The following is a 19,531-nucleotide window of genomic DNA, read 5'->3' on the forward strand; positions in this document are numbered from 1 at the left end:
TTAGGCAATATAGGTCAACTGGCTGAAACGAACACATGCAGAGAAATATTTTTTTATATTAAACAAAAAATATGTTTTGTAATTTGTAATATGCTATTGGACTACGGATAACTGCTATTCCTTTTGTGACAACGGGTACCTCGTAAATAGATAATTTAGTTTTGATAAATAAAAAACACATAATCATTGCAGTTTTACATAATAAATCGTTGGCATTCACGGCTTAATTTTGTTTGGAATTTAGTCGATATATTAGTTCATTTTGATTCATGTTTGCCGATTAATAGATCATTATGATTAATGGCAATGTTTAATTAGTAGAACAGCCTCATAAAATAGGGAATTTTTATTTCTGCATGAAAAAAAATACAGCTGATTTTCTATGAAGAAGAAAAATTTCTCGCTTAGATTGGTTGGCGATTCAATCAATTATGCTTCAGAATAGTTTCCATATTTTTTTAACGTAGAGAGTGACTGAAGAGTCAAATAAATTAATTGCCGGATTATTACATCACAATATATAATTGAGTTATAGATAACACTAACAGATATATAACATCTTTGCCCAATAATATAGTTATAAAAAGCTGAAAAGATAGCCACCACATAACGACAATCAATTATAGAAAAACGGACATCGTAAAATGGGTGTAAAAACGCTTAAAGACGTGTCGAGGAGGATCTTTATCCCCATTGTATTTCGAACAATTGGTCCTGAGGAAAAGTCCTAAATGTGTGGAGTAACGCATTTGGGAGATTTTGCAATATGACGATAAAAATAGCGGCGATTACATTTAACGATAGTATTTTGTCAGGTTCAATTAACTAGATTGCCCACCTCAAGCCTTAACAGACTCAGACCAGAATAGGTATAATGAATCAGAACATATTTTCATTGCACTCGACATAAATGCTGAAATAAAGCAAAAAAATGTTTGTTTCTTATTCGATGCAGATATGTAATTTCCATATGAAAAATTTGAAAGCCTTTATATCTTTATGTTTAAAGGAAATGAAAACATTGTATCCAATTCCGGAGTGGATCCGCTTACGAAAAAAATATGAAGGAAAATAAACTCCGATAAGCAACATAAAATACTTAGATTGTTAATAAAAGGGCCCTAGAGAAAATCAAATTTCATTGGCAGTAAAAAGAAAAATAGAAGGTTCTCGAAATTTAAATATATAAGACTATTTTGATCGAGCGAACGGGAATGTAATGCCGATGTTGAACTCGAGTATATCTTATTGAGTTGAGCATTCAGTGGACAATGATTGTGTCCTCGAGAGGACATTGCAGATTTATCTGACCCAACGTTTAAAAAAGGGATGCACTTCGACGGATTCTGCGGTTTAGAATTATTATTGCTACAACGGATTTCCGAGCACAGAATTTTTATTGTTTGACTTCAGTGCGAGACTTGAATACAATACAACGTAGCAGTTTGAGTATTTTGTTTCATTTTGTTTTGGACCACTAAGCTGGTTTATTACTGTCTGAATATCTGTGAAGGTAACTGAATTCAATTTCAATTTGGGCGTAATCGGTTGTTAATCAATTTAAATATTGTGCTATTGGAATGGAAGAACATTTTGCCTTTTAATAATTTATTAAAATTGTGCATCTGCACCAGCATCACGCAACAGAAAACGTCTCCAGACAGCCTTCAAATTATTGCATTTTTACAACTTATACTTGTCTCTATCAAACTTAGAGAGTTGCCCAGAGGTTACGAGAAAGCTCTAGTTGATTAATAAAGTAAATGCTTCCTACTCAATGAACGGAAAATGGTTGGACAAGAATCCCTTGTTTGAAGGTTGAACATTACAAAATAAATATTTTATATATAAAACACATCTCTGACGTTGTATACATATATGAGCAAGCGGTCTATTATCCTGATGTAATACTTTTCATTTAAACAGGAGAAATTTATATAAGGTTTCGTCCATTTAAAATTAGGTACAACAATCTGAAAAGGTCAAAAAGGCAAAATTTGCCCAAAATCAGATTGAGCACATTAAAGTCCTATACCCTGCTCGTACGTGCTGTTTAACTAGGTCCCGAAATGTCTTACGGTAAAGAAAGGCCCAGTGTGTCCTATCTTTGAATCTAGACTCCGTGGTTGAGCCTTTTGATTAATTCATACCCTGTTTTAGCAGAACCAACAGAGTTTGCTGCATTCGCTAATTGTGTTTTTATTTAAAGACAGGCTGTTTAAATTGCCGTAGTAGCCTCTAAGAATTCACAACTTAAACAAAACTCTTGATTTTTTTATTTCTTACTTGAAAACATACTTTGCATTCAATAAGGATAGTTAACAGTTCAAAATGCTGGATTTGATTTGATTGATCAGCATTTTTTAAATTGAGCCTACAGATTGATGAACGCTTCCTCAAAAACGGCATGGAAATGTCTCTTACAAAAAATTAGTGAGCTTGGAAAAAACGACGCAGGGACAAACATGTTTTTAGGTGTTAACATTTGGTCTATAGCTATTAAGTTTTGCTAAATTTATAATGGTTTTCGCTGTCGATTGTCATTCTTCAGCTGATTTGAGACTGTAACTTCTACTGTACGTATATCAGTGTTTTAGTTTCTAAACAAGCAAAAACACATTTGCACCAAGTGGTCTTTCAAAAAATGTTGCGAGTTTCGGATGTTTGATCAAAATGTGTTTTTGAAAATGAAAACTAGTTTTTCACTCGACGCGTAAATTAGATTTTGCCTTAAATTCATCCATTATAAGTTTTTGCTCTGTGTCTAATAAGGTATCAAACATGCGGTGAGTGCCGTAAACATACAAATATTGACGCTTTTCTGGAAATTTCTCAAGCTCGCTATCCAGTAGAACAATATTCTCATCTTTTACTGTCATTTTTCGTCGTAAAACCGTGAAGGGGTCCCACACAAAATATTTTTTCTAAAATATGTATCCCTCTCAGCTTATGCCAAAAGTATATCATTAAATTATGAAAATTGTATTGATCAGTTATTGATATGCTCAATTTACTGTTGACAATCAGTATAATATTGCTGTTTGAAGGTTTTCAAATTAAACATAATCCAATAACATATATGTTTGCAAAATATAACGTAGTCATAAGCAGTAATGAAATGTGTGGCAAAACCAACCAACATGCATTCATAGTAAAGCCAACATCAAAACACTTTCAATTTAATGAAATAATTTACTAGTTTAAAAACGTAAAGTGTACTAGAGTAAACCAACAAAACACATTCGTGTACATACATTACCTCTTTAAAGTTCTGTAGAGCCAAAAGTTTCATCGCATGTGACTATTTTACAGCGAAGCACTTTTAAAAGTAAACTGGTTCCGAAATTCAGATGTATGTCTGTTTATTCGCTACATTTCACTTAACTTGGCTTAATTAATTTAGTATTTGCAACAAAAATATTAGAGGACGTGTTGAAATATATGCGTCTCGAAAGACAATCAGTTTAATAGAAAACAAAGTCGTACATTTTTGCAGTGATGAATGTAAATTTTCATAAAAATATTTTGATAGTTTATGAGATTTTCCCGCTAGTCATTTTATTCTTAAAATTGCGCTTTCAAGACATCAAAAGTAGTTACAATAGACTTTTCACAGCACATTTACGTCATGAACAATGAAGGACGTTGAAAGCAAATTCATATTTAGATATGCAATGTAGAGCTAGAGCGACTACTTGCAGAATGTAATTTATGTTGCCACATCCACGTTTTGTGGACTAACTTTTTGCTGTCAATTAGTAAGCAATTAAGTTGTGTTGAATACCCAAAGAAGCAATTAGTTTTGAAAGCAGATAAATATTGGCTTAAATTTTACCAGTCTCTAAATGTATGGTTGAGTGGGACATCCTAAAGCTGTATTATTACAGCATTCTATTAAGGACAAGTATGAAACTAATGATAATTGTGTTATTTCGCTCAAAGCATCTCCTGCCAGATGAAATGTGCTTCAGTTTTTACAATTAAATATTTTTATTTGAATTATTGATTGGTACGCGGTACATAGGTTACATTTCCTTTTTCTTTATCATCAGTAATACTTCAAATATTCCTCGTAAAATTGCATTATTCAATGCGGTATGAATCTGGGCCAAGAAAAGTCATATTTTAAAGTGTTTTCTCTAAGCGAAAATATGGAGCTGGGAGAAAAACTTTAGCAGCAAATATTATTTAGATATTTTTGAAACGGCTCTTTCGAATATTTCTCTAGTGAATGACATATTTCGATTTTATTGTTTCAAATCGGATATACTTTTTTCCGTTTATGTCAGTGAAATATGGTATTTGAACTTGATTACAATGTTGACAATTGATGTGTGGAAGTGCAAAAAATACTAGGTAAAAGATGTCAACTAATATTAAATAAGGGCAAATATGTAGTAACTTACAATATGAAGTAAAGAGTTTCACTAATGAAGTAATTCAAAATATTTTTTTAAGCCTCGTATTTGTTAACTTAGCTGATCAAAAGCAGTTTATTATAACGATATATTATAAATTGTGGAGCTACAAACAGTACAAAAAGTAAACGATTGAACATCTCTATGCCAGTGCTTTTTAAACGGTTCTCAGATATTTTAGGCATTTTTAGGGATATTGTGTTGACAGGGTTTCTGCGTTTTCATTAATTTTTTTGTGTTTTTTTAATAACGTAGGTATGCCAATTACAACAAAATATGAAAAAGTTATATTATTATCGATTAAAACGTTTTCGGGCTTAAAATTAGTGGACCATTGGAACTGCTTCCTGACCTTTCGTTCACATCTACATTTCAGTTAGCATTTCGAAAATTGAAAAGTGAAGCAAAATCAACATAAATCTATTGGAAACCTTTCTAATTGATTTTATGGGCTTAAATTGATTTATAGTCGTCTAGCATTGTTTAACAGTTTTCATATATATTTTCTTAGGTGTGTTTTGAAATCGAAAGCAGATTTACTATAAAAACGTAAAAGGATTTTTTCAAATTTAATTTCTTCACGAATTGTAAATTTTCACTTACAGCTTGAGCCTAAGTGTGTCTGTCATAGCATACTCTTTAAATTATAGCTCTTGATTACCTTTTAATAAAGAAGTTGTTCTTTACTGTGAATAAAATAAGAATATTTTTTATTAAGGCGTAATGGAAGACGTGAGGAAATTCTACCTCTTTAAAACACAAAAATTTTGGTCCGAAATATCCAAGAAAACATTTTTGAAATTACTATTGTATTTGTCTATTGCTTTGACAAATATTTTGTCGACATCAGCTGTTTCCATATAGAGCTTATAGAAAATTAATAGATAATAATATTAAGAATGTTTTGCTTTTAAAAGTATTTTATTAAATGATTTAATACTTGAAACTTACAACTTAAAACGCAATTTTATTTACATTATATATAACATTGGAAATACATGAATGATCTTGAGCATAAAGTGACGCCATTATTTGCATAGTGACAAAATTCTCAAAGTTTATATAGGCGAGGTAAAAAGTCGATTTTCCAATTTACTCGAAAGCAATGAATCTTCCTCGCAGACAAACACATTGGTTCAGGAAGGGCCAGGACGGCAGGAGCGCACTCACATACATGACTTTACATACATTAAAAATGCGGCAACCAACGATTTTGTAAAACGAAAGTTTATAAAACTTTTAACTTTATTATCAAATAGTGTTCGCTTCGTCGACGTTTTACATTCGGAACTCTAAATTCGATCAAAATACTTTTTACATCGTCGTGAAGAATTTACACGTACTTGCGTTACCGACATTTATTATGCAACGTTTATGTTTAAAATGTTTATTGTCCAAACTTCATCATATTGTCGATCGCTGATTAGGAGGAAACATCCTCAAGACGCAATTTTTTTTAAAACTCTGATGTATTAATAACTAATTAATGTGAATAAGTGTTTGTTATTTCAATAGACGAGGTAGAGGGTTTCTGTTTCAATCGCATTTGTTACTTCCATTATACCATATCTGTTTTACTAAGAAGTTTTAAGAAACAAAACTATCAAACAACCTACATTAACTTTCTACTTCATTGGCTTCATTGCATATTAAATGACATTTTCTTTGCCATTTTGAGCTGAATATAAAATTCTGTCGGCTAAATTCGTCGAATTTCTGCTTTAAAAAACGGTGCTCTGAAACGATCGCACTTCACTTTGACACTATGATTGCATATTGCATATTGTGTGATTGCATATGTCATTTTATATCATGAAATAATCACAACTATAAAATAACTTAACTAATTGCAAATCACAAGAAGTTTGTATGTTATTATGGACTTATCTAGCGCTTTATATAACCAAAATTATTTAGATATTTCTTCGCAATACTTAAGCGTACCTACTTTGGCCATTTTTTTCCATTGATTATCAACGTCCTCTATTCAGTAATAGAAAAATCGTATTATCACTTATATCAACATGCATTTATATATAAAATAAACATTTTTAATCCGTATGTAGTAGACATAATTTATTCAAAACCGTTAATTAAGTTGTGCAAACTGCGTGAAAGTAGAGGAGTATAGTGGCTTCGAACTTAGGTAGAATGACTGCATTCAAAAGTTAAAGCTTAAAGCAATTGTATAATCTGAGAACTGCATTGTCAAAAGTATCGCAATTAATTACTAAGAACGGCGGCAAGTTTCATCTTTTTGTCCCGAGGATCTGTACGAACAGATGAACAATAACTTATGAGGTCACAGTTGTTAATTAAGAAATTAATGTTTGTAACTTATAATTTAAGAGGATTGTTCAGTTTTAACAGCGGTTTTCCTCATCACTTTAATTATAGCGCTGCTGTTTGCCGCTCATTTTTCATTTAGGAATTAAATGTTTTTAACTTTTTTATTTATCGCCACGCTCAAAAAGTTTTTACTTATTAAACTTCATTCTTTACCAGCGCTCATTTTTTATTTTTTAAACGCGCAATCTTAAGACATCTCTCGTTTATACCGGATAAAAACAAATTCAGTTTGTTTTTCCGCAATATTTAAGAACCTGTTAAACGTAAAGCGGATTTTTATATTATAACTTAGCTTTAAAGATTTTTGCAGCGGATTAAGAAGAAATTTAGATTATTTATAGCCATAAATTTCTAATCCATTTACTTTTTATGAGCGTAAAATATAACACTCCTGCATTTATTAAACTTTTTTATTTGGTTTTCGTTAATTAGTGTTTTTACTTGAAACCGTACAATCCCGTCATTAGATGCTGCTTATGTTTTTTTCGACATTTTATTTTGATCACGTGAGCTGAGTATTACCAAGCAATTAGAATAAATGCTTCGGATTAAAATTGTTTGGACTTACTTCTAAGTCTTATCTATATTGGGGCACACACAAATGGGATAGAAAATGTTTGTCATCATCACTTAAATGCTCTTTTGTCATTTCATTTTTCCATTTTCTTATATTTCGCTAGTGCGTAAGAAAAATGCATTTTTAATTGGGAATAACGTTGCTGTTGAAAGAAACCAAAGAAAACAATGAAAGGTATTTATTCAGTTTAATTCGAATCGTCCTTTGAATCCAATAGTAAAATAACGTGAACGTATATTGTTTATTTCCACTGCAACTTTTATTTTAATTAGATAATTGATAAAATAGAATTGATTTCAAAGATTTTTAATTTTTGTCGACGATCGTGCGTTTACAAGTGCAGACTTTAACTAATTTAATTATTATTAAATTATATAACTAAATTACTCATCTAGAACGGTCTCAATAATGCGTTTTTTGTCGTATGTTTAGTGAATTTATCGAAAATTTGATATTCCTCACGTAATGTGCGAATTCTATATTCACAAACCAACGTTAACATTTCAGTCATCGTTCTTAACAAATGCTATTTGCTACCTTCTTATTACGGTTGTGACTAGAAATGCTAACATAATTGGTTCTTTATGCAGGGGTTTGCATGTTCTCTCTTTCTTTTTGCTGCATCTTAACGATTAGTGTTAGAAATTTTAGAGTACATTCTTAGAATATTCATGGTGCATCGTTAAATGGGGATCTTCTATTTTAGCCATATCCACCAAAGGTTAAATTCTAGTGCCATTTTTGAAATGATAATAGTACCAAAATAATTGATTTTAAAGCTTAAGGCGTCAATTACAGGTTAGGATTAATTTGGAAATTCGGCAAGTTTAGCTAATTTTCAGTGGTAATTTATTTTTCCAGTACATTTCCTCACCGAAACCCAAAACGGATTTATTTGTTTTTGAATTGCGTTATAAGCAAAAGTTCACTTTACTACAGAGTGTTTGGTAGTCGACGAACTTTTTGCTGAAAGCTATAACACAAGTACTTTTGTATTTTTTTAACACCCTTAATCGTCCAGTTTCCTCTACAAGATGCCATTATTTGTTACATGTTTAGAGGGCCAAGAAAAGAAACGATATTTATATGTTTTACAATAAAAAGTTTTTTGTCAACTTGCTAACGTCTTTTTTGATGCAAAAGCAAAAATACATGCGTTCATACCATACTTTTATAGGAGTTATCTCAGGACTAGTTTCCCTTTATTTGAAGAAAAGTAGTAACGATATCTATAAAATCAGGTGTAAGTTTTTTAATATTTTTATTGCCTTTCAAAGATTTTTATCTTCAGTGGAGTCTATACTTTCATTGCCCACAGTTTCCAAGTAGTACTTTAGTATCAACTTTGTTGAATCGTTGACTGTAGGAAATACCTTTAAAATGCAATTTATAGCGTTTTTAGATCGTTGCGGATTGCATTTAAGCATTGAAGTCAGCCAAAACTTAATAGAAATCATTACAACTTTAAATTGATTTTATATACATGTTTATATACAAATAGTTGAAGATTATTAGTGTTTTTTTATTTGTAATCGATCCGCCTTAGAGGTGAAATCGAATTAGGTTAGAAGAGAAGTTAGAATTAGAAGGAAAACTAAAATTTCTATTCCTTAAAAATAATATTTATATTGAAGAATGTTTAATTTAAATTTAGACCAATTTAACAACATTTGAATGTTCCTATATGCTATTAAAACTCATTAGTAGTAGTAAATAATGCACCAGAAAAGCATCAACATAAATTTTCGCTTAATTAAATACATACCTACAGCGATCAAAAAACCGGCAAGAAATCGAAGCTGGGAAAAATTAAAACATTAAGAGATTTTGCCTTTATACGAGCAGCAATCTATAACAGCGAAAAAAGGAAAAACTATGGTTCTCAAACTTATTTGTTTTTAAAGTAATTACGTTCGAAATTAACTGAGAGCGAATCGCTACTTTAAGAATACGAAGTAATTCTAACTTATCTAGAGATCCTAAAGTAAGACTCAAACCATTGTTACATGTTTATTCAGGGAAACGAGTGCCTGTATATTTAGTGTAAATATTTCAAATGTAAAGTAACGGATTAATATTGTCTGTAACTGATAAATATTGTCTTAATTAAAATTTGTATATTTTAGTTCAACTTTAAGCACTTCTCGAAATGTGAATGAATAAAAAGAACTTTGAAACTTTTAACCACCTACGGCAAGTTCAGTTTTTTTACAAGACATTTATATATTTTGATATGTAAAACTTAATTGTTTTATTCTGGACAAAAAATTGTTTTTTATCATACATCGCAATATGGCAATATTCCAATCTGTTTTGAAAGTTCCATTTATAATGACATTCAACTAGCTTGTATAGTCATTCTGCTTAGGTTGTGGGATTAAATGATGCAAGTGTTGTAAACAAGTGTGTTATAGATGCTGAACGTGCGAAACACTCCAATCAACAATTGAAACAAATTGATATTTATTAAGGCAAAATTAATTCGAAATAGCTCCTTATAGAATCACTAAGAAAAATTATTATGTATTATATATATATATATTAAAAAGTGTTAACTGATGATTAATCTCTTGTAATAACATATTGAAATTGGAAAATATACATACTGTTTAGCTTAATGAACTCATCAAAATAATCTCTCGTGAGTAGTATTAAATGGCAAGCTGTCTATTTTCCATTACCTAATTGATATTTTCGCAGCTAATCAGCTTATTAATGATCAAGATTCCAATGTGTTCGAATTAAAATGGTTTTGACGAACGTCACAATCGGAAATTGATATAAAAAAACGGAAATAAAAGGCGAGCTTTCTGGAAATTTAATTTAATTTTTGATACAGCACCTTTTGTCAATAGAATAAAGGATTATTTTTATCAAGAACCTACATTAATATAGATTGCAAAAGTAGATTTGTCGTTATTACAGCACAACGGCGAGATCCTTTATACTAGAATGGTTTCGCATATAAAACGTCTACAAAAATTAGATTAGATAGAAAAAAATTGAATGACACGTCTAATGTAAGTGGCCGCACATGCTAAATTCCCAATTGATTTCAAACAAAAAATTATTTGTATTTATAATTTTCGTATATTTATTTTAAGTACATTTATTGTTTGAATAACGGCTAATGGTTCTTTACTAAACGTTTGAACAAAAATTGCAAAAGGATTGAAAACAATTGAATTGATCTCCGATCAGACGCAATATGTGATATAAATTACGTGACGCGAAAGGTAGAAAGGTAATGGACATCTTAGTTTTGTGTGTTAATGTGCTGCTTAGTATGTGTGTTCCGTAAGCGTATCTAGTGAAATGAAACGTAGAAACATCTTATTTTTATCAGAAGAGAAATTCCTAATGAATTCTGGTAGTTAAAAAAGTTTGCAGCAACCGAACATTGAAGGTGCTGCAACGAATAATAATGCACGATTCTCAGACTGAAAGGGAATGAAAGTTCATCTTCTTACCCCCTTGTTTCTCCTTTTAGTTCACGTCTAACTACATGGCGTCCGCAATGCCCGAATTTCACGTTAGTTCACTTTCTGGTTTAATTACTTGATATAGGAGAAAAGTCAATTAGGTTTCTAACTATTTATTTTAACGAAAACACAAAGCCAGCTTTTCAATTAAAATCAATAAAAAACTTTTTTGAGCTCTTTATATATTTATAGCGTTTCAAGCAGTTCCTTTTACGTTCTCGACAGCATCTCTATTTTTGAAGATACGTTCAGGATGCATCAAAAGAGATAGACTTTCCAGGCCAGTCCTTGAAACTTGTGGGTTTTTAGGCCGTCGTCAGGAAGAAATTTCAATTTACGACGGCCTAAAAACCCGAAAAACCCACTAGTTTCAAGTTGCTTTAAAAAATCTCTCCATTTTGTCGAAAATTATTTAAAGTAGAGAGCATTTCGAGCAATTATTTTTTATATTAAGCCGCGTTCAGACGACTGAACCGAACCTAGCGTCGCATCAAAATGTTACCGCGTACGGTTCGCAGCCAGCCGTTGGTTGTTGGAAAAGTGCCGATCCTTCAAAAATATTAATTTTGATTTTTTCTACTTATTTTCGAACGAGGCTCGATTCGGTAGTGTGTCTATATTCCGTCTCTTGTCCAAGCAAAGCGAACAGCAACTCGGTTCGCTCCCAACGATCTTACATTATATGGTTCGGTTCATGTCTGGACGCGACTTTACAATTTGCGTTTATATTGTTTAATTGTTCGTTTCAAACTAGTTAATCTGAATTTGTTCGTACTTATACATTATTTGTGCACGACTGTCTTATTTGACTACAGCCAATTCTCAATCTAAAGAATAGTAAGTTTTTAAATAAATTTTCTTTTAAATTACGCATTAAAAATAAGTTAAGCAATTGTACTGGTGATTATTAGAAATATCGCTTCTGTAGAGTTTAAATAGCGTCTTTGATACTGTTAAGATTTTGTGTGAAGTTCTTAAAACACATTATTAACTGACCATTGCATATGTTATACAGTGCATTATCATTTAAAATATTTGAAATCAAGCTTTCAGTTCGCTTAAAGATAAAATAATATACTTTCAACTCCTCAAAAACCCTGAGGGTTCTGCTGAGGGCAAGCTAATCTAAGAAAAAGCATTTAAAACCACACCAAATGCAAACGGCCAAGAAACCCGTACATTTTTCACAACCTTCACAGCAACAATCCAGAAAAACGCAAAAAAAGTAAAAAGTAGGAAAATAATGACAAAATATCAAGCGTCTCAACATTGTTTCATAAAAAATTACTTATTATTTGAAAGATCTGGATGCGAGTAAACAGTTATCAAACTAGCCCAAACTATTTTGTCGCTTGTGATATTAAATGGAATAAACAACCTTTATGGAATCTTTGTTGAGGAATATGAAAACATTTTAGTTTTTTAAACAAATAATACAGGTATTACGTGTACCTCCCATATTAGTTGTGGTACAGACAAATTGAATTAAAATATGTGCATACGAACAAAAAAATTAATTATGGTACACTTAAACACAGAAAATGTGAGTAATAATGATTTAGTGCTACCATATGTAGGCACCAATCTGAAGAATTTGTTATGTCATATTTTACATCATATCCGAGTTCCCATATGTTTTTTTTATTTTTCAATGATTTTAAAAACAATTAGTCTCAAGTGAAGTTATCCGATATATGTTGCGAATAGAATCAGAAAATAGCGGTCTCTTGATACATCGTCCTGCAGACCTTTTTCGTAATTTTTCTTTATTAAAGCGCTTGAAAGGAAATTAAATTTTTAATCGATGCAAATTTAAACATTGCATCCCTAACTGAAAAGTGCTCACGTGTCTATTTTTTTATTATCCCTAGATTCACTATTCTTTTCAGAGCTCTGCGTTGGTAGAGAATATTTTCAGCTCTTACGAATACTCTTTCAAGTGAGTTCTTGACAATTTTTCACTTTTAGTACACTAAAGCCATTGAAGCCGTTAACTGAAAGCGACAGAATGCATTTTGCAATGGCCCTGTCCCTAGAATCCAGTGTTAAAATGCAGCCCGGCTCTGAATCGATGCCGATTTAACTAATTGAAATTTTATAAAACGAGCGGGTAATAATAAAACTAAGTAATTAGGTACCAGCAAACCTCGAGTTCAACTATAATTAATATGGGTTGTTTAAAATGGATCCATTGTTTTAATGAATTGCATTCTTCTAAACCATAATGGGTTTTAAAATATTTCAGTTAATTTTAGAATCGACAAGAAAATTACTCACCAACAACATCTAGATATCCAAACTGGGTTTTTGCAGTTACCGTATTGATTTGACACATGTAACGACCTTTGTCTTCTTCTTGTACATTGGTGATGTGGAGAAACCAAGTTCTGTGCTTATCATGGGAAACGCTGATTCTTGGATTTCTTGTAATTACGTGATTATGTACCGTCAATATGGCTGATTGTTCAAAATGCATCCAGGCAACCTGGAAATAATACGTCATTAAAATTATTGAAATTGTGGAAAACAAATTAGAATACCTAAGCCCCAGCATCCAAAATTAATTCATATTGTTCAAATCCCATGGAAGAGAAAGAAGTGAAGTTTCTGATACTAAGGCTTTGCCTCTATATTGCATTTTAACATAAACGACCAATGTATTACAGCTTTTCTCTATTTTCCTCGAATTTCTTATCAATAAGTTAGCTGCTTTGAAAGTTTTTGAATTGAAAGAAATAGAGAAAAATCGGGGAACACTTAACTTACCGAGGAACTTTTGAAATTGGAGAACATTCACATTTTAATATTGTCCATTTTAGTTTATATTTATCTCAAAAACTTTTCGCTGCAGCACACAATATTTAATTTAATGTCCTTATTTTCAAGAATCTGTTTTTGATTGTATTGTAGCTTCGGGTGGATAGCGACCTGCTAATTATTCATTTTCCGTGCCTTTATGTTAATGTCGTTTAAAAGAAATGTTGTTTATTTATATTTTACCAGTTTTAATAAAACTCGTAGGAAATTTCATTGAAATGAAAATAGCTTATTTCTATTTTAATTTTTCTGTTTGAAGCAAAATCTCCTTACAAGGAAAATTAAATTATTAGCTAGTCTAATTTGTACTCAGGTAAATGACCGATGTAAAGCTCTAAATTGTGTAGCGTTCTGAAATCATGTGTTTAGTTAGTATGCTACAGAAAGTTTGCGGTTTGTGTCTTAAAGAAGTTATATCTTTCGTCGTTCATATTTTGAGGAAACGGGTATGAATACGATTCAGTTTTGGTCAGTGTCACGGAAGTTCAAGAGTTAAGAAACGAAAAAAGAAAATTATAACAAATTTTTCGGCCGTTTTGAATATCGATATTCATTTCTCGCCGATATTTATTAATTATCCTAAATATATTATTGTATGTTTTTACAATAATGGGAAATGGTCTCTTTAGAATTACTTTCAAGATACGCCCTATACAGGTATTTGCTTGCTTCATTAGAAAACACACTTTATACTTAAAGCTGGCATAATTTCTAAGAAGCGGTTATTTTGTTGGATTATACAGTATCCTGATATAAAAATTTATTATTTTATAAATGTGTAAGTTTTGAGAAAAAATTATTGTTTTATTCTATCACGAGTTTTCTAAAACCGTTCCAGAATAAATTTATCGTTTTTTGCCTGTATACTGCTTCTTGCTGAGTGTTATTTGTTTCACATAAAAAATGTTAAGCATTCTACATGTTTTTGGCTTCTAAAGCAAGATGCGATTCTTCAGATCCTAAAATGCCAAAATTAAGCGTTTCCATAGAGAAGCTTATTAATGTCTGTTCGTTTTTTAATGTGCTAATATACCATTCACCGCAACCATAAATACTGAAACAATTTGCATATAAATAAGATATTGCTGAATTTCGTTTTGAGAACACTAGCCAATCGAGCAATCGACTGATAACTATCCTAGTCACAATCAAAAAGAGTGACTCAATTCGTTCCCCCAGTCCTTGATTGGTTATGTGATAAGTTCCAAGGGTTTTATTGGCCATCGTTTTACTGTCCTTTCATAACGGTTATAAACATGCATTTCTCATCTAAAAACAAATCGATAAGTTCTTTGTTTTGTTTCACATCAAGTTCATTATCAATATAATTTGTACAGGGTGCTTGATTAGTCGACAAAGTCTTTGCTGGGTGTTATAGGAGAAGTATTTTTCTGAAAATATCATCCTCTTTTGATTTGTGACACAAACTCCAAGAGAAGAGATGTTGTGATTTTTTCCCACATAACACACCCTTTTTCTGTAAGAACGTTAAAGCCAAGTGATCAGACATAGCAAAATCGGTCTGCAAAGTATGGAAATAGAGAGATTGGATAGGATTGATTTACTGGAGCTACAGATAACTTCAAACCAAAGGAACGACTCAGTGCCTTAAACCAGAACTCCAGAACTGCGCGCTCTTGTTGGCCCACTGCTGTCCACAGACACTGGATAGTATAAATACAGCAGTAGCACCAGCTTAATAATTAGAGTCGCTAGAGTGAAAGGCGGAAGACAACTTCAATCATTTCTTGATAGTCTTTGATAATGCTAACCGCTGATGTAAACGAAATGTCATGGAAACAATTTGAATGGTCCACGGCTTATAAGCTCGGAAAACTTGTAAACCGGTAAATTATTCTGCGCATAAATTAAACGTTGAACTGAGTTGCTGAATAAGATATAATACAGATTATTTTTCTATCTGAGCTACTCTGAATTGTCTGCAATAGAGCCACCATTCTCCAGTGACATTGCAATAGTAAATTATTTTATCAAGTTTTTAGTTTGGGGGACAGTTCTGTTATTTACTATTACTTAATCCATTTTTTTCTACAGCAAAAAATTGCAAAAAGTATTCTACAATAAACATTTTCAGAGCATTGGCTTAAGGCTTCATTAAAAGTCAGCAATTAAATTGAAATCACCATGACGCTTTTGTGGTTTTCCGATTCATGCTGAAAAAGGCTTGCTTATAAACTTAAGTTACAGTCTGTTATAAATGCCAAAAAGAACCTTTGATATTTTAAAATGAAGATTACCTACAAACCACTTTGGGATAAATTGTAGAAATGGATAAATTAAAAATAGTTCCTTACTTATGGTTTTTCGGTGCTGAGTGAAGTGGTGAAATTTATAGTTGGTTTGAGTGCAGCAGTTAACGCATTTATTGACATCTAGTCAGAGTGGAAAATTTGCCTAATGTCTCAAAACGTTAATAACCCTGGCTAAATCTTGTCAATACGGATAACGTCCATGTTCAGATCATTTTATTAAAATTTGATTATTAATTGATTGTTACCAAATATGGCCCATTGCAGTGTAAGTAAGCGGATATTTAGGGTGTTCACAGATTGAGAAGGGTATATCTTGTTATGTACACTGCTGATAATAAAAAAAGGATAAATTTGGATTTTTCAATATCTTATATTTATTTACAAAAGCAGAACAAATATGTTTTGCTCTAAATGGATAGTGCTAAATTGACACATAATTTATTCTTCACTTCTTAGCAGGTTTGCCCATTTCGAATGCTAACTGCCAAACGTGAATTTGTCAATTATCAAAATGATTCAATCGATTATTAACATTGCTAATAATTGATCTGCATAGAACTGCATATATGTTCAACTCATTGGCACTACCATGAAAGTTTGAAACACAATTTGAATATTCTATTATTTTAAATATTATTTGCTACTTCGCTATAGAAATGAAAGTATAGGCAGACTCTGCTAAATTGTTTAAAGTTAATTTAATTAAAGAGTTTCAAAGTTCACCAACAGACCTTTATAATTAAATTGTCCTTGCATAACTGCGAGGAAAGTTTTAGTCATGTACTATAAGATATTCTCGATGATCCAGCGATACTGTCGACTCTTGTCAACCACTAAATCGCGAAAAGAGAAAACCTTTTCTCGGCTTTAATGAACGATATCAACAAAATAAACAGATTGAAAAAATAAATCAAGGACAAAGCATCGTTGTTTTTACTGAAAAATGTCGTGCTAGAATTTACGTGAATTTTTTTCGAACAATTTAACAGCATGTTAATAACCAACAGAAAATATTAGTATCAATAGAATAGTAGTGCCATTAATTTTATTATTCAGTCGCGAAATCATACTTTGTGAAACATTAAACCGATCCAACCAATGTTTCGATCTATGAATGCCAACCAACGGTTCGACTTGTTTCGTCTGCCGTTGATTAATGTCTATTCATATTCTCGATGATAGAATAAATACAATATCGCTAACTTCTGCTTAACAACATTCAAAGAGAACTAAGCTTTACCACGACAAATTCTATTTTTTGTGATACTACTTTGTATTGGTCTGAGTAAAATTTTCTATGTTTAAACAATTTTTTAAACACAATTGGCATACATATTAATACTGAAACACATTTTTCCGAAAAAAACTCTTTGGGGAAACAAAAAACCACTAACTTTAGTGCATCATTTTATTTGGAATGCTATTAAGGTTGGTAGAGTCTGTTCCGATATCAAATATAAAACATCCAAAATATAGCGCTCATCTGTAGATTTTACAAAATAAATATAATTCTAAGTGATTTTATTTATATCTGTACATGCAGAAACGCTACTTCTATAATGTTAGGCAAATGCATTTCCTTATATTTAGTCGACTGCAGAATATATATTAGCTTTGTTCGCTGTAGGCGCTAAAACAAATATCATTATTATCTAAGAAGCATACTTATACATATAAAAATTGTTGTTTCTCGTATATTTATGTGTCCGAAAGTGACAAATCTATAATGTATTGTAACATTCAGACTGTAGTTTAATAAGCAGTCTATTTATGTCAGTTATTTACTGAACAGGCATTAGGTGGAAATATAATCGTCAGATATGAATTTAAGCAACGCTTCACTTCAGCGGAGTATTATGCGAACCATATTCATCGGGATAAACCCTGAATGGTGTAAAATGGTTTGCTACGTATGTTTGCGTGTATGCAATTTGCTATTTAAGACCGCTTTCCACATGCCACGCTTGTTGTCTCACTGATCTGGAAATTCTAAACATTTACGGCCGAAATTGATTTATTAGTGGTATTCCATTAGGATAAATGTATGATTTATACAATGCTGCGTTCATTGCAAACTGAAATATTTAAGTCCTAATACACTAACTTCGTCAATTTGGGTCACTGAGTTATGATTATCAGACAAAAGCGATTAGGTTGACGCAAATCACTAAGGGATATTCACAAAGGCTAATTCAAGCTTGGATACACGCTTATTTGCTCTATGTGAGAATTCCCTGAAGATTATTTAATAATCCATAACTTCACCCATTAGTTCACGGTCATGTTTAAATTTACGTCTATGCCATAAACGATCGCAAAACAGAAGCCAAACTGACACCATTTATTATATTAGCGCATAAGTAATTTATGCATATAATGGTCTTCAAAAACTCATTCTAATGACTGATATTAAACTTGGCCTGCCTGAAAAAGCATTTAATAGCCATTTAATGGTTTTGTGTTGTTCAAATGTCTTTTTGTCTGTACTGTTCACCCCCATTTTTAACCCTAATAGTTTGTATAATGCATATTCATAGCCCATTCAACAGGTTTTCTCATTAATCCTAACGGCTTCGTAAAGCACAGTTTGTTTTTAGGGAAAATAATTGTTCGGATGTATGCACAATTTCGCTATTATGCTGTGTAAATCTTTTGAATTAATATGCTGATGTGGGACTAATTTGGCATGTCAATAATTTTTTAACGTAGGCGTGACACAGTTTGATTTATTATTAAACGTATGCTGTGCGTTTACCAATTGTGTTACCAGAAATTAAATATGTGCTACTTTTTGAGCAATAATACAAATGTATTATCAAATAAAAAGGTTTTTCGGCTCTCTCTATCGGGTACTTGATCACATTAGGATATTATTATTGTTTTCATCATCCAAGCTAACCCCATAGTGCTTGCCCAAAAAGTGAGCTTTTGCTTCAGTAGTCTTTGCAATCAGAACCGTGTCAACTGCGTAACCCAATATCTAATTCAAACGCCGGTAACTATTATGCCTTCATTTAGTCCCACACCAACCAGCATTTCAAAGTATGCATTAATAAAAGTAGAGGCAGAACTTTTCACAATCTCACACTTGGCTATATTTAAATTTTCTCCGATATTTGATATTCAACTTTTATAGACGCTCTTTGGTGCCAATATAGATCCCCAATTATTCTCCGGCCTGCAGAGTCGTCTATTCTGATACCAGGGTCGTTTGATAAGTCAGTGACTTTTTGAATGAAATATTTTTCTTTCTACCAAAAAAACGTTTTATTTCTCAACATAATCTTATTTTAGCTCGATACACTTAGTCCAGCGTCTTTCCAATTTTTTTATTCCTTCCAAATAATATAATTTCTCGAGGTGCTCAATAATGCGTTTGTTTCAATGATGACCTCTTCATTGGACGCAAATCTCTTACCGTCCGGCCATTTCTTCAGGTTTGGAAACAGGAAATACTCACAAGGGGCAAAATCTGGAGAATATTCTGGGTGGGGTAGCAGTTGGTAGCCTAATTCATGGTTTTTGCCATAGCGACTGCACAACTGTGCATCCGTGTATTGTACTGTTGAAACAGCACTTTATTTCGCCAAATTCGGCCGTTTCAGCTTCAAGAAA

At 31.8% G+C, this 19,531-nt stretch overlaps 1 protein-coding gene across 1 annotated transcript in view; it reads right to left on the bottom strand.

Moving 5' to 3' along the window:
• The window catches only part of LOC109533889 (lachesin), a 184,987-nt gene that overhangs the window by 64,506 nt on the left and 100,950 nt on the right, over positions 1 to 19,531 (bottom strand). The window contains exon 4 of the mRNA XM_019899403.2: positions 13,104 to 13,311. Coding sequence (XP_019754962.2) covers positions 13,104 to 13,311 — 208 coding nt within the window. The remainder of the gene's footprint in view (positions 1 to 13,103; positions 13,312 to 19,531) is intronic.

The sequence above is a fragment of the Dendroctonus ponderosae genome, unplaced genomic scaffold (assembly GCF_020466585.1).
Source record: "Dendroctonus ponderosae isolate FM_Combo_2020 unplaced genomic scaffold, Dpon_F_20191213v2 Dpon_F_20191213_1, whole genome shotgun sequence".
Lineage (NCBI taxonomy): Eukaryota > Metazoa > Arthropoda > Insecta > Coleoptera > Curculionidae > Dendroctonus > Dendroctonus ponderosae.